Here is a 12,297-nt window from a genome sequence, read left to right as displayed (position 1 = left end):
TGTCATCCTATTGATGCCTCATACCAAGAACCCAATGAAACAGCCTGTCTCTGATTTCTAACTAACCAACAATTTCTGAGTCACAGTGGCTAGAGATACCAGAGATTCCCACCAGAACACCCCAGTTTCCCTGAGGACAGCAAACAAGCCCAAACTGGACAGCTATGAAATTGTATCCAGGGGACTGCCTCGAAACCCACAACACCATGCTGCCTACATTATGCAACCATCTTGCTGGGAAATGACTCAGGAGGATCGCTTTCTTTGCCTGAATCATTTTAATCAATAGTCTTCTGAGAGGGAAATGTCACAGTAAGATAGGAAAATGTCTGAGCCTTCCTGAAGGCATCAAGAGTCACGTACGTGCACCAGCAACGAATTTCCAACGGTGGTCATCAAATTGCCAGCACCTGGTAACAAGCTATTGTGCTCATACAAGAGGCTGGATGCTGAGTGCAATAAAGGCTGTAAAGAAAAAGAGCAACTCAACATTCCCCTGGTTATGGTTATAAATATGCCACTGCTGATTTGGAGGACGTTATCTTTAAGAAAGCAACCTCTTTTAACTATCATTTCAGCCACTCAGGTTCTACTATTGGATAATAGCATCTCAGTTTCTAAAGAAAAACAAAAATTGGGAAAACCTTGCTCTGTCTACCTATTTCTTCAGTGGTGGCACTGCACAGGAAGATGAGAAGTGAAGACGTCCATGTGCTTGTGAGGCCTTGTGATGGGATTTTAAAATGTTGGTTCCTGTCAGTGATGAGCTAAAGGAGCTTGAAGGCAGCAGGTGCCACACAACTGCACGATGGAGATGGTGCCATCAAAGCAGGTCTCCAGCTCCTGGCAGCCAGACGAAGAATTACTCTCGGAGACAGCAAATTCATATTCCACTCTAATTTCTTTCAGAAGCACTTATTTCGAGGAAAAAATGCCAAAGATCTGCCCTTTTCAGTATCTTCGTCCACCTAATGCTCATGTAATTGCTCAGCGAGGGGTGGATGGGATGGCAGGAGCACAGCCGCTTGGCGCTGGGGCAAGGGAGGCTCTGACAGTCAGTGGCTTAGGGGAAGCAGGCACCTGGCAGCCTGCCCTGGAGCTGGGGCTGCCCTCCCTTTCATGGGGAATTGCAAAAAAATCACTCAATTCTCATTACAAATGACTTTGTGAAATCCTCTGCAAAATGGAATTACCTTCCTCTGACCTGCTCTACTCAAAACCATTCCTGTTATGTAGGGGTTTAGTAAAATCTGCCAAGGGGGAGCCTCTCCCTGACACCATCCTGGCATCTCAGCCTGGGGCCAGCTGCCTACTACAAAAAAAATATATATATATATATCAGGCTGTTTTGCTTATTTTATACCCTAACACAAATAATCAAAATTAGCTCTAAGCAGTGCTAAGAAACTCAGGGGGAGATGCATGTTTGGGGGGCAACACTTTACAAAATTTCCTTTGCAATTTTGCCCTGTCCTCTGCTCATTGTCTCCATTTCCACCAGTCTCATTGGCAGCTGGCGCAGACCCGCTCAGGTCTGCAGGAGCCATGCAGGCAGGAGGGCTGCCAGGGGCTGGGGTTTCACTGCCTGTGGTCTGGCAAAGAGAGCAACTCATCTGCTAAAAGCAGAGCAAGACACATTGACAAGCCAGAGGGAGATATGGCAGCATTGCCACCTTCTCTGAGGGATGATGCTGGATCCAAAGGTGCTTTTTTTGTCATCTGAGAAGTCATCTGAAAAGACCACAAATTGTTGAGCAACATCCCCACACAAGGACTTGCTGCAAAGTGAAGCTGGGTGCAGTCCTGAGGGGTGATTTTCCAAGCTACCCTTATTCACTGCTTACCACTGAGGGGACGAATGCAGGTTTGGAGCAAGGAGAGAAGATCCATGTTTTTGCCTAGCATAACGACAGAGGGAGATCTACCAGGACACAGCAACTGAAAAACTAGAGACAGGTCCCACAGCCTAGGAGAACCTCAACCTGCTTGAGGAGGTCTAGAGCTAAGAATAATGACTAGTGGGAAAAAAACAAACAAACAAACAAACAAAAAACACCACAGAAGAAACCCACCACTAACAGGTTCTGTAACACATATTCTAGAGCAGGCACAAAAAGTCTGATTATTGCTACTACCCACCTAAACCTGCCAGTGTAGGATGTATCTCAGTGCAGACATGACATCTGCAGTGTCTCTGCATACTCCCACTATAGTCAATGGCCACTGCAGTCGGTGGCCTTCAGGGCACAGTTCACCTTATCCAAAAGCAAATGTCTTAAAAACATCAGATTAATTGTGCCTTAAAATTGTCCATTTCCCTCCATTGACTTTAAAGGCAACCAGCTCAGACAGAGACTCCTACGCTCTAAATATCTCAAGTTGGGCAAAGTGAATCCCACCTTGAGGGAGCAAAGCCTTTTTTTTTTTTTTTAAATAGAAATAAAGGGTTTTTCTTATCTCTGCTGTGAGCTTCTTGAATACATATTTAGCAGGGTCCACCTTCCCAGGTACTCCAGACTTTCTTCTGGTCCTAGTGTAAATCTCTGCTTCTACCATTAGACTTTAGGCGCAATTCAACCAAATCATAGCTAAATAGCCTATGCCTTTTCTAATACTAATTTTTCTAAAATTAAAAGGATTTTTAAACACTAAGTTTTAAAGCTGTAAAGCATGGTAGCTTTTAAGCTCAAACTCAGAGGAAGATAATTAAAGAAAAAGCTCTGCTTTTGTAGTGATTGCAGCATTTCAGTGCCCCCCCTGGGTTAACAACTTGTACCACATCGCCTCTGGAAAGGCTTTTCTGCTGTCCCTGCAGCTTGGCTGGGGATCTGTCACTCTGCTTTTCCTTGGAGAAGAGCAGTCTCTGCTTACCTTGCAGCTCTCCCCAGCTGCTTCAGCCTGCACATTAGGAGTTTTCCCTCGGAGCACTGCTCAGAGAGCTTTGCTGTGTGTCCCCTCTGCCCTGGGTTTTGCACAGCTCCTATCACACACAGATGCACAAGGCAGGGGTACACAGCAGATGTACCTTAGGCACCTTCCTACATACATACCTACCCAAACTTCTTTTCCTTCTATGATTTTGCCTTGTTTTTCCATAGCATTTTTAACTTAAAAGTGACTATTAGTCACCAAGAGCTGCTTCCCTAGCATTGCTTTTACAGAAATCACAAATAAACCTCATTAACCTTTTTCTCATCTCATATCCTTAAACTGATACAAATAAGAAACCTGTAAACAGACCAGAAACATGGCTTTTGTGGTTACCAATAACATTACAATGTGATAGTTTAATGAAAATAGGTTCTAGTCCTTCCTTTGATTCTCCTCACCCCCAGAAGACATGACTGTGTGCCCTTGACATGACATAGGCAAAGCAATGCTGACAGCATGTTAAAAGTGGGTCTTCCCAAGGCCTAAGCCAAAACTTTAAAAAGCAGCAAACACTCTCCTCAGACAGTATTTCACCTTTGCATTCACTTACCAAATTGCCTATGTAAAGCATGTGGTCAAACTCCTTCGTCATCTTATAGTGCTCCAAGGCCATGAAGAGTGTGTTCAGCACAATGCAGAGGGTGATGGTGAGGTCAGTAAATGGGTCCATTACCACAAACTTGACAAATTTCTTGATTAAAAGCCAAAGCGGGCAGCAATCCCAAATGAGAAATTTAACGGCAAAGTGGTTCCAGCACGGAGGACATTTCTGGTGTGATTCCTCAAGCTCTAAGTCACAAGCAGTAAAATAACAGTCAGTGCATGCTGAGTTATATGACAAGGAAACACTTAAAATGACTCACAACTTAGAGGAAGGCCCTTGAATTACCCCAAACTTCTTTCTTTTTATTTTAGGATAAAAATATTTCTATCCTAACAGGCTGGCAGATTACACAATTTGTGTTTTTTGTTGTTTTTTTTGCCAGTTGATAGCACTTAGCAGACAGCGGCCTATTCTGAAAGTAGGAACCTTTCAAAAGTGTCCCAAGAGAAAAGGAAGACTCACTCCAGACATGTAAGACCTAGTATTACACATAGAATCAGACTTGTACTCTGTGTTCCAGGTTGGAAAGTTCAAGTGGTTAAGAAGACTTCATTTCCAGTTCTCATTTTACAAGTACCTTAAGTAATATCTTTTAAAGAGTTTAAGAGATAAAAGAGATTCAATCCGATATTTAGAGCTGATTTAAGGTCTTAAGAGCTGGTGTATCATTGGTTATCAATAGGATTTCTGTTCTTAATGTCTAATCCAAAAAGGCGTTAAGCATCTGAGTTCTTCTAAAATCAGGGGACTGCATAACTCAGTTTGAAAATGGTACTATAGCTCCAATGTGCTTTTTAAAGGTGCTTTTAAAGTATTAGTTAAAATAGAACATTTATATGTTCATTTTATTTGAGCACAAAAGAAGAGAAATGGCTTTGTAAGTATAATTTGTGTTAAACAGTGAAAAAGAAAAGCCAAACAAGACAGTTAATGTCTGAATGATCATGATTAGTAGAATTGCCTAATGCATTCCTTTTCTGATTCCTTTATGGGCATGGAATGCTGTATAATGGTTTTAGTCTATATAATTAGAACCTGAGTTAATAACAGGAAAACTTCAGCCAACCCTATTATTTCAATCAGTTTATAAGCAGCCTCCTCTCTTAAGCCAGAATGCGTTCTCTCTGCATTTTCACCCGTTGGACAACAGAGCTGCAGGGTTAGGTGCCTTCTAGCAAACTTTCAAAATAATGGTTGATACCCTACATGCACACCTGCACTGCTGTGAGATCTCTGGGAGACAGAATTGTTCCCAAGAGATAGATCTCTCTTTCCAGCCTCCAAACACAGGGTATATTTAGATTAGACATTAGGAAGAAATTCTTCAGTCAGAGGGAGATGAGGCCCTGCCCCAGGCTGCCCAGAGGAGCTGTGGCTGCCCCATCCCTGGCAGTGCCCAAGGCCAGGCTGGATATGGCTGGGGGCAGCCTGGGCTGGTGGGAGGGGGCCCTGCCCATGGCAGGGGGTGGCACTGGGTGGGCTTTGGTGTCCCTGCCAACCCAAACCACTCTGTGATAAATGTATACACAGTCTCGTGCTCCACTACCCATCAGCCTTCTGTACATCAAAGTCCATAGGGGAACAAAAAGCTCCCAGACCCAACTTTGATTGTACTGCCAGCACTTTGTCAGGATTTTTACAAGTCTATAGGTAAGACATATTGCCTTCTGTTTAGGAATGACCTGTATTATAAGGGTCATAATAACTCTGTAATACTGTCTTGCAAAACAAAAAGAGCGCAAAAGAAAAACATTAGTGTTTTTCATGCTACTTCCTGCCAATCAATGTTGACTTGGCTTTCAGCTGGGAAACTGAAGGCACATCTTACCTTCCAGGGCACTAGTGATAATGCTGACTGCGCTCACTGCCCTCTGCCTCTGAAAGGGTTCATCTGAGTGGTCCACCGATGGGCGGTGGGGCATTAAAAGCTGCTTCTTGCTTGCCTCGTCTGAGGGAGAGGTCTGTTGAAATGAACACATTGGGTCAGCTGAGTGATAACAGGGGAAGAATGCAAGGCAAATATGGGGTAGCATTTTTTGAAATTGTCTAAGCTTTTTTTTTTTTTTCTAAGAAGTCCAAAGCTTACCAATTTCCCAATTAGACATGTGCTGCTGGAGTACTGCTTTTGAAAATGGTACATAGAGCAATTTTAAAAACTTTGCCCTGTTCTTCACCTTTGTGTAAACATGTGAAAGACGCAGGTAAAAATAAAAGGACACTTCTGACACCAGAGAAACAGCAGTGCTGCTTTACCACACCCTTTGCTAATGAACGAAGCCCTGCTTAATTACATTAATTATACCATTATTTCTGAAATGTGTTAACTGTTAAATTATACTGCTAGAAAAGGAAAAAGGAGCATTGGTAACAGCTCCATTACAGGCCTCTGATATCATACCAAGCCAAATTACTCCCCAACACGTGTTTTTTTCATGCTCTGAAACACTGCCAAATCTGAGGAACATATTGGCATTCTGGTGATCTTTGGTGTCACGGATTCTGAAGCTCCATAATTACAGGAGAATCTCAGTTTCCTTTTTCTCTTTTGGAAGGGAAACAGAAAAAAATATAGACAAGCAAACAAAAATAAACTCTATTGGTCTCCTGTTTTCAAGGAAAAGCTAAAAAAAAAAGAAAGAACAACTCAAATACCAGAAGAGAAATAGAACTCCCGAGCTTCCTTTATTTAACATTTCATTTTACATTAGCTGTATGCTTTTTGAAGACTTGGGTTTCTGAAGTCAACCAGAAGCACAGCATAACTGCAGACACACTGTATTTAATACTTTATATCGTCAGCTCACAGCAGCAAGATGTTAAGACTTTTATTATTACGATCCCCCACATCATACAGAGACAAATCCTGCTTGCTTTACTCCTCCAGCTCTCCCAGAGGAAGAAGGAAAGATGGTGTTTGTACTGTAAGGATCTGGGAAAGCCATGTTCAACTCTGTTCCTCCACACACACACATCCAAGTAAGCATAGTTCTCAAAATAAATGTTTTAACAGCCTTGTCCTGCTCCTCCATGGATCTGTGAGACACTGTGTAGGCAAAAGAGATGCGCTGTAGATAGAAAGGTCCCAATGGCTCCCAAAATATAGCTCAGGGAAATGTGAAGGGAGAAATCCCTAAGAGGATGAAAACCCCTGGTTTATACAGATGTCAGAGGAACTGCTTTTGCCCCTCTGTAGCCAAATGAGCTACAGGAATTTGATTCAATCTTCTGGATCTTCTCAGATCCCTTGGATCATAAATGGCCCCAACTGCCTTGAGCAGTGCCCAGGATGCCAACCAAGACAGCTCTGCTGCCTGTCGCTGGGACACACACCCAGAAGGTTTCAGGATCCATCTTCTGGGCCACTCCTCTATCAAAAGTGTTCTTCAAGACAGGCAATTTTGTGACAATGGGGATGAAGGAGCACTGAAGCTCTACAAGCTGTCTTTCTGGAGTGTGACTTCTTCAGGGCAGGGGAGATCCCTTTGTCGGGTGGCTGCAAAGGACAAGGCTACTTGGCCACTGGTTGATGCTAAAAATAATTGTCAGGACACTGGTCCCAGGTCACTTTGAAGTACTGAAGATAAAAATACCAATGACTGCAAGACCAGAGAAGAGTAAGGACTTAAAGCAATCACTTAAAACATTAGCTAAGTCAGAAAAGCACTAATGCTTCAAAACTGCTTTTTTTTTTTTTTTTTTTTTTTTCTCTCCTCAAAATATTCTCTTTTGTTAAAACAATTGGATCATTGTCCACTGAATTACTGATGCAGTTGTATCAAAAGGAGATGGGCAATCAGAGCCTATTCAAAAAGACTTTCACTTGTGCAGTGCAGAACAAGAAATCACTCTATGTTTGGCTTAGGAGCTGGGGAAACCAGGAACGATGTTTCAGATGCATTAGTTCACTCGATTCCCTTCACCTCAAAAATGTCCAATAACAAACAAAGGAGCAACAAATATTTTATTAATGAAGACAGTATTTACCAAATTGCATTACCTTTCACACCCGCTTGGAGTACAAAGCAAATACATAGGAGTGAAATGAAATACCAAGAAAAGGAAAAGTTGCAAGGGAAACATATTTTTAAGTAGAGTAATAATAGTAATAATAATAATAATAATAATAATAATAATAGTCAAAACTAAGAAAAACAACAAAAAAGCCCAATGAAAAAGCAACCCTTCTGCCATTTCCCTCTGTCTGTAGAAGGAAGCACAAGAAATTCTCAAATTCCTCTGGATGATCTAACTCGTTTTAAGCTGTATCATCATCCCATCCCATAGTTTCTCACATATCAATAGAATTTCTTTATACAACCTTGTCCCCAGAAGTGCTGGTTTTCTGTCTGTCAAAAAGGATATTATTTTCCTAGTGATGCATGCAGAAGTGCTTTTAAAGAAGTTATAGGCTGGTGGCCTTTACCTGAAAGCCACCTGTTATTCACAAATGCAACGCAAAGAAGATTCACTCTGAAAGCAAGAAGTTTTAGGGAAAACATTCAAATTCATTCTCCCTATTGCAGGATTCAGCTAAAACAGTTTAAGTGAAGAGCCTAGGTTGAACCTCATCCAGCTGCAGAGCCCATTGCTCCCTGCTCGCAGGACACAGTGCCTGGGCAGGTGATGCAGGGGTGCAGGAATGCTCCCAGGGTCTTCCAGAAGGACGTGGTCTCTTTCATAATATAGCTGTTAATCTTTTGCGTGGGTGGCTTTTGATTTAGCATAAAGTATTTTTTCCAGAGAATAAAGTTTCCAGATGAATTCCTTAAAATTACTGAAGTACCTTGGGGAAGTTTACGAGCTTGTGTTCTTTGTAATGAATAGATCCATGAGGGGCTTTTATTATTTATTTTAGAACAGAGATAGATAATAGTTGCACAAGGAACTGGCAGTTTTTGCAGTCTGAGATAGAAAGCAGTTCCAGGAACTGGACAAGCACTGCAGCATAAAAGCTATCATCATCACACAGAGACTATACTGAAGCACAATAGTTCATTGTACTTATATGTGTATAAAAATTAAGCAAAAATAACAACAGTCTCTAGAGTTATGCAGGGAGCCTCCACAGCATCCAGATGAGAAACCACAATGGAGTTAAATACAGGCACCTCTAGCAAGATGAGATTATTTGTGTTGCTCCTTGATTGACTGGAAATGTTTCTCCCTTGGATTAGCTCAATTCTATAGGGACAAATATACTATTCAGTAATTTACATGTAAATGAGGATGCATAACACTGCAGAATTATTTTATTCTGAGTGCCCACTGTACTGAGCTGTGTCAAAACTGCTGTGCGAAGATGGGCTTATATGTGGCAGCATTTTAAAGACTACATTTGGGAACTGGGACAGCTTTAATTTTCCTTGTACAGTAAAAATCTTTTCAAGCATAAAAAGAGGTGGACAGGGCACACCATGAACAATGGACCCAGAAAGGCACTAGCAGAAATATTTAATGAGATTGAAGGTGACCATAATAGCGCTCAGCCTTAAAAAGAAGGCATTTAATTTTGCGGATACTCGATTATTTAAAGAGATGCACTGTAAAATGGAGCAGCTTGCAGTATCTGTGTCAAATCTGAATGATTTACTGCAGGTATGGCCTCGTTTGGGATGTGCTAAAGCAAAATTTGAAGTGAACAGAAACTTGAGCCACGATGACAGCTCTCTGTGCGGCCACAGCAGAGGGCTAGCTTGCTTCCACCCATATAACTTCTTGGTGGCAATGTTTGCATGACTTATTATGTCGACATTGTCTGAACACAAAACTGCTAACACTTTGCCTTTTCACCAGTCCTTTGGCAAAGCAAGAAGAGGAAAAAAGAAATTTTACCTTGGGGCAGCTGTAAGGTCAAACAAAAAACCTTAAAACAATGTGGTCAGCAAACCGGTTTTCTGCTTAGAGAGAACAAAAAACAAGGCCTCTTCTTTTTATATGAAAAAAACACAAAACAAAACAAAACAAAAAAAAACCACAAAACAACAACAAAAATATTTCTAAAGAGAACAGATTCTGTCTCCTAAACCCTTAGTTTGGCACCTCATTAAACAGCTTTCCCTTTCTAAGGGCTCACACCCCAGTAGTTTCTCCTGTCATGCAAGAAATACCTGATATTTCTATTTTCCTAAAGGAGAAGAAAAAGTGTGACTGATTCAGGAAAGGCTGGGAGATCCCAGGTAGCCCCAACCTTCCCCTTGCTGCCCATCCCAGAGCCACATCACGGATGGCCCTGCTCTGCTCCTGGGCTGAGGGGTGAGGATGTGACCCAGAGGGAAAGAAGCACTGGGGACCACTGCTGACAGCCAGCTGTCCTCTTCCAGCTGCCTCTTCTAGTCCTGTGTCCATTTCTCTGCCCCTTTGAATCTCCAAATGATTTGGAAAGTTGGGCTAAACTAAAAACCATGTGATTTCCCTGCAAACCTACTGGAATGGCTCCACTTGGCTTTAGGAGGCAAGAGAGGATGGTGTCATGCGTATTTTTTAACCTTCAAAAAAACCTTGAGAACCACAGGTGCTTTACTCATCCCCGTCAGATCCCATGGATAAACTGAGCTCTAGATGACAGCTCATTAACTTAATCCAATTCTGTTCAAAAGGATCAGTATCTTGTGAAGGAAGATGTTATTCTAATCTATTAAATAGCTGAGAAACACCAAGACACAACAGAGCAATACATAACTGCAAATAAATACTATGTGGACAAATGGGAACTTTAGCTTGTGCCCTGAAGTTGCTTACATAATGGATGGATTTTGTCTAAGAATGAGGAAAAGTCCAAACCCCCAGCCCAGCAATCATTATGAGTAGTAAAGAAGGAATCATTTTCAAACCTATCAGTCTCAGAGCAAGCAAAAAAAAAGGGGGGGGGGGGGGGGGACACGACTCTAAATGGAGTCACCACATCCAGCTTGCAGCCTATTTACACTGGGTTAAGTCTGCTGAGATCAGCAGCTGCACTGTTTGAAGAAAGCTGGTGGGAAAACAGAAGCAGACCTGACTCAGTTCTCTGAGGGACAGGGATGCATGGAGATCTCCAGGAGGGTGACTTGGACTTGGTGTGGGTTTCCTGAGACCCTGCATACCTCTGAATTGAGTACCTGTTGCTCTTCATAACCATGCAAAGATTGCCTGGCCCAGAGCTCTTTGGGGGGTGTCTGAAGATCACACTTTGATATCACACTCCTTTGCTCTTCGTATTACCTCAGCAGGCTTTCTAGCTTGAAAATTGCAGTGTAACCCTTGGTGCCAGCAAGACGCTCCCCAAAAACTCTGTTGCTACTTCTTTAGCCTCACAGGTGCTCATATGTGTCATGGAAATATCACCAGCTGTAGCACAGTGTGCAGACACAAATGGGTTCCCTGCAGAAAAAAACACAATATCTGTCCCTCCTCCTGAGGGACATTTCTTGTGCATTGAAGTCCCTGGTGACTTGGTGCAGCTTTGGTGCAGAAGGTGGCCTGGATGGATGCCATTCTGTACAGACCATGTCCGACACAAGCAGCAAATTGCTCACCACTCAGACTACCTCTAGCCAACATGACTGATGGACCAAACGCTGAGATTACTTGAATCTTCTCCTGTTTCACTAGCTGTATTTAGGGACTACAGAGAGGAGATGCCTTTTCAGGGAAAGGACTGGTTCTTTGTGTTTTGTTCAGAGAAGACAGAGCAGATACAGCACAGGTCAGTCCTTTTCACCATGGGCTTACACTTGCATAAAACAAGTAACAGAGGTTGATGGGGTTAATAAGGTAACTTCAACTTCACCCTGTAACATTTTTCTTCTGCCTCCCCCAAGAGAATATAAAAAGAAGCCAAAACTGCTAAGAAAGAACAAAATTAACTTCAAGAGTTTAACAAGAAAATGGCAAAATAATCCAACACAGAGCCCCAGACAGTGTTAATTTATCTCTGAACATGCTGAGGCTTTGGATTTGCTCTTTCCTTCTGCCTGCGCCCCACAGACAGAGCTGCACGTTTGTGCGCAGCGCTTACGGCTCCTGTAGCAAATGCATCTGTACAGCAATGGGCTTCTTGCCAATTAGCTTTTAAGTCCAGCTCACATTTTCTGGCTAGATTAGATACCAGACCTGTTTTTCAGGAGACACAACATCCTTCACATTGCATCACTGAGGGAGCATCTGTTACTATAGTGCCTGGGTGCTATTTCCTAGACGACCAGGGAACTGCCAAGTGAGCTCACCCACCCAGACCATTTCATTTTCAACATCAATTTTCAAAAGGCAGTAAACTGGCAAAGGAAAAGAAACGCCAGCAGAGCTCAAAGCCTCCCTGTCACCTCGGGGCCCGATCCTGTAAAATACCAATATTTGCCGTAAAAGGTTGAGTCATGGTTTGTTAAGCTGTCTGACAGCCAGGAGAGCCTCAGCAGCCCACAGAACTGCTTGCCTTACAGAGGGGAAACCCACTGCTCATCTACGGAAGCCTTTCTACCTTTTTTTTTTTTTTTTAGTAGATACACAGACTCCTCCTTCTATGGTTTCTTTAACCTGCAGCTTATTACGTGCCTAGCTATGTTCAGCCAAAATCCACCATCTGTATCTGCTGCTCTGCAGTCTAGAGACTGGCCTTCCTTGTCTGTGGAGAGTGCAAATGGGAATACCAAAGTCCTTAAATGAGTGAAAGTGTGAACTTCTGAAAAAGCAGGGACAGCCTCAAAATCACCAACAAAGCAGGTAATTCTCACCCCACCCAGCTTCCTATGCTGGACTCTCCTCCCATTTACAGGGTGAGAGCCTAT

At 42.6% G+C, this 12,297-nt stretch overlaps 1 protein-coding gene across 6 annotated transcripts in view; it reads right to left on the bottom strand.

Moving 5' to 3' along the window:
* The window catches only part of LOC116486531 (sodium channel protein type 5 subunit alpha-like), a 208,478-nt gene that overhangs the window by 92,690 nt on the left and 103,491 nt on the right, over positions 1-12,297 (bottom strand). For all 6 annotated transcript variants that reach the window (XM_032182836.1, XM_032182841.1, XM_032182835.1 and 3 more), the window contains 2 exons: positions 5,364-5,496; positions 3,482-3,720 (listed from right to left, as the gene is read on the bottom strand). In XM_032182836.1, coding sequence (XP_032038727.1) covers positions 3,482-3,720; positions 5,364-5,496 — 372 coding nt within the window. The remainder of the gene's footprint in view (positions 1-3,481; positions 3,721-5,363; positions 5,497-12,297) is intronic.

This window comes from Aythya fuligula, chromosome 2 (genome assembly GCF_009819795.1).
Source record: "Aythya fuligula isolate bAytFul2 chromosome 2, bAytFul2.pri, whole genome shotgun sequence".
NCBI lineage: Eukaryota > Metazoa > Chordata > Aves > Anseriformes > Anatidae > Aythya > Aythya fuligula.
Note: the sequence above shows the minus strand (reverse complement) of the source record. Positions and strands in the feature narration are given on the sequence as shown.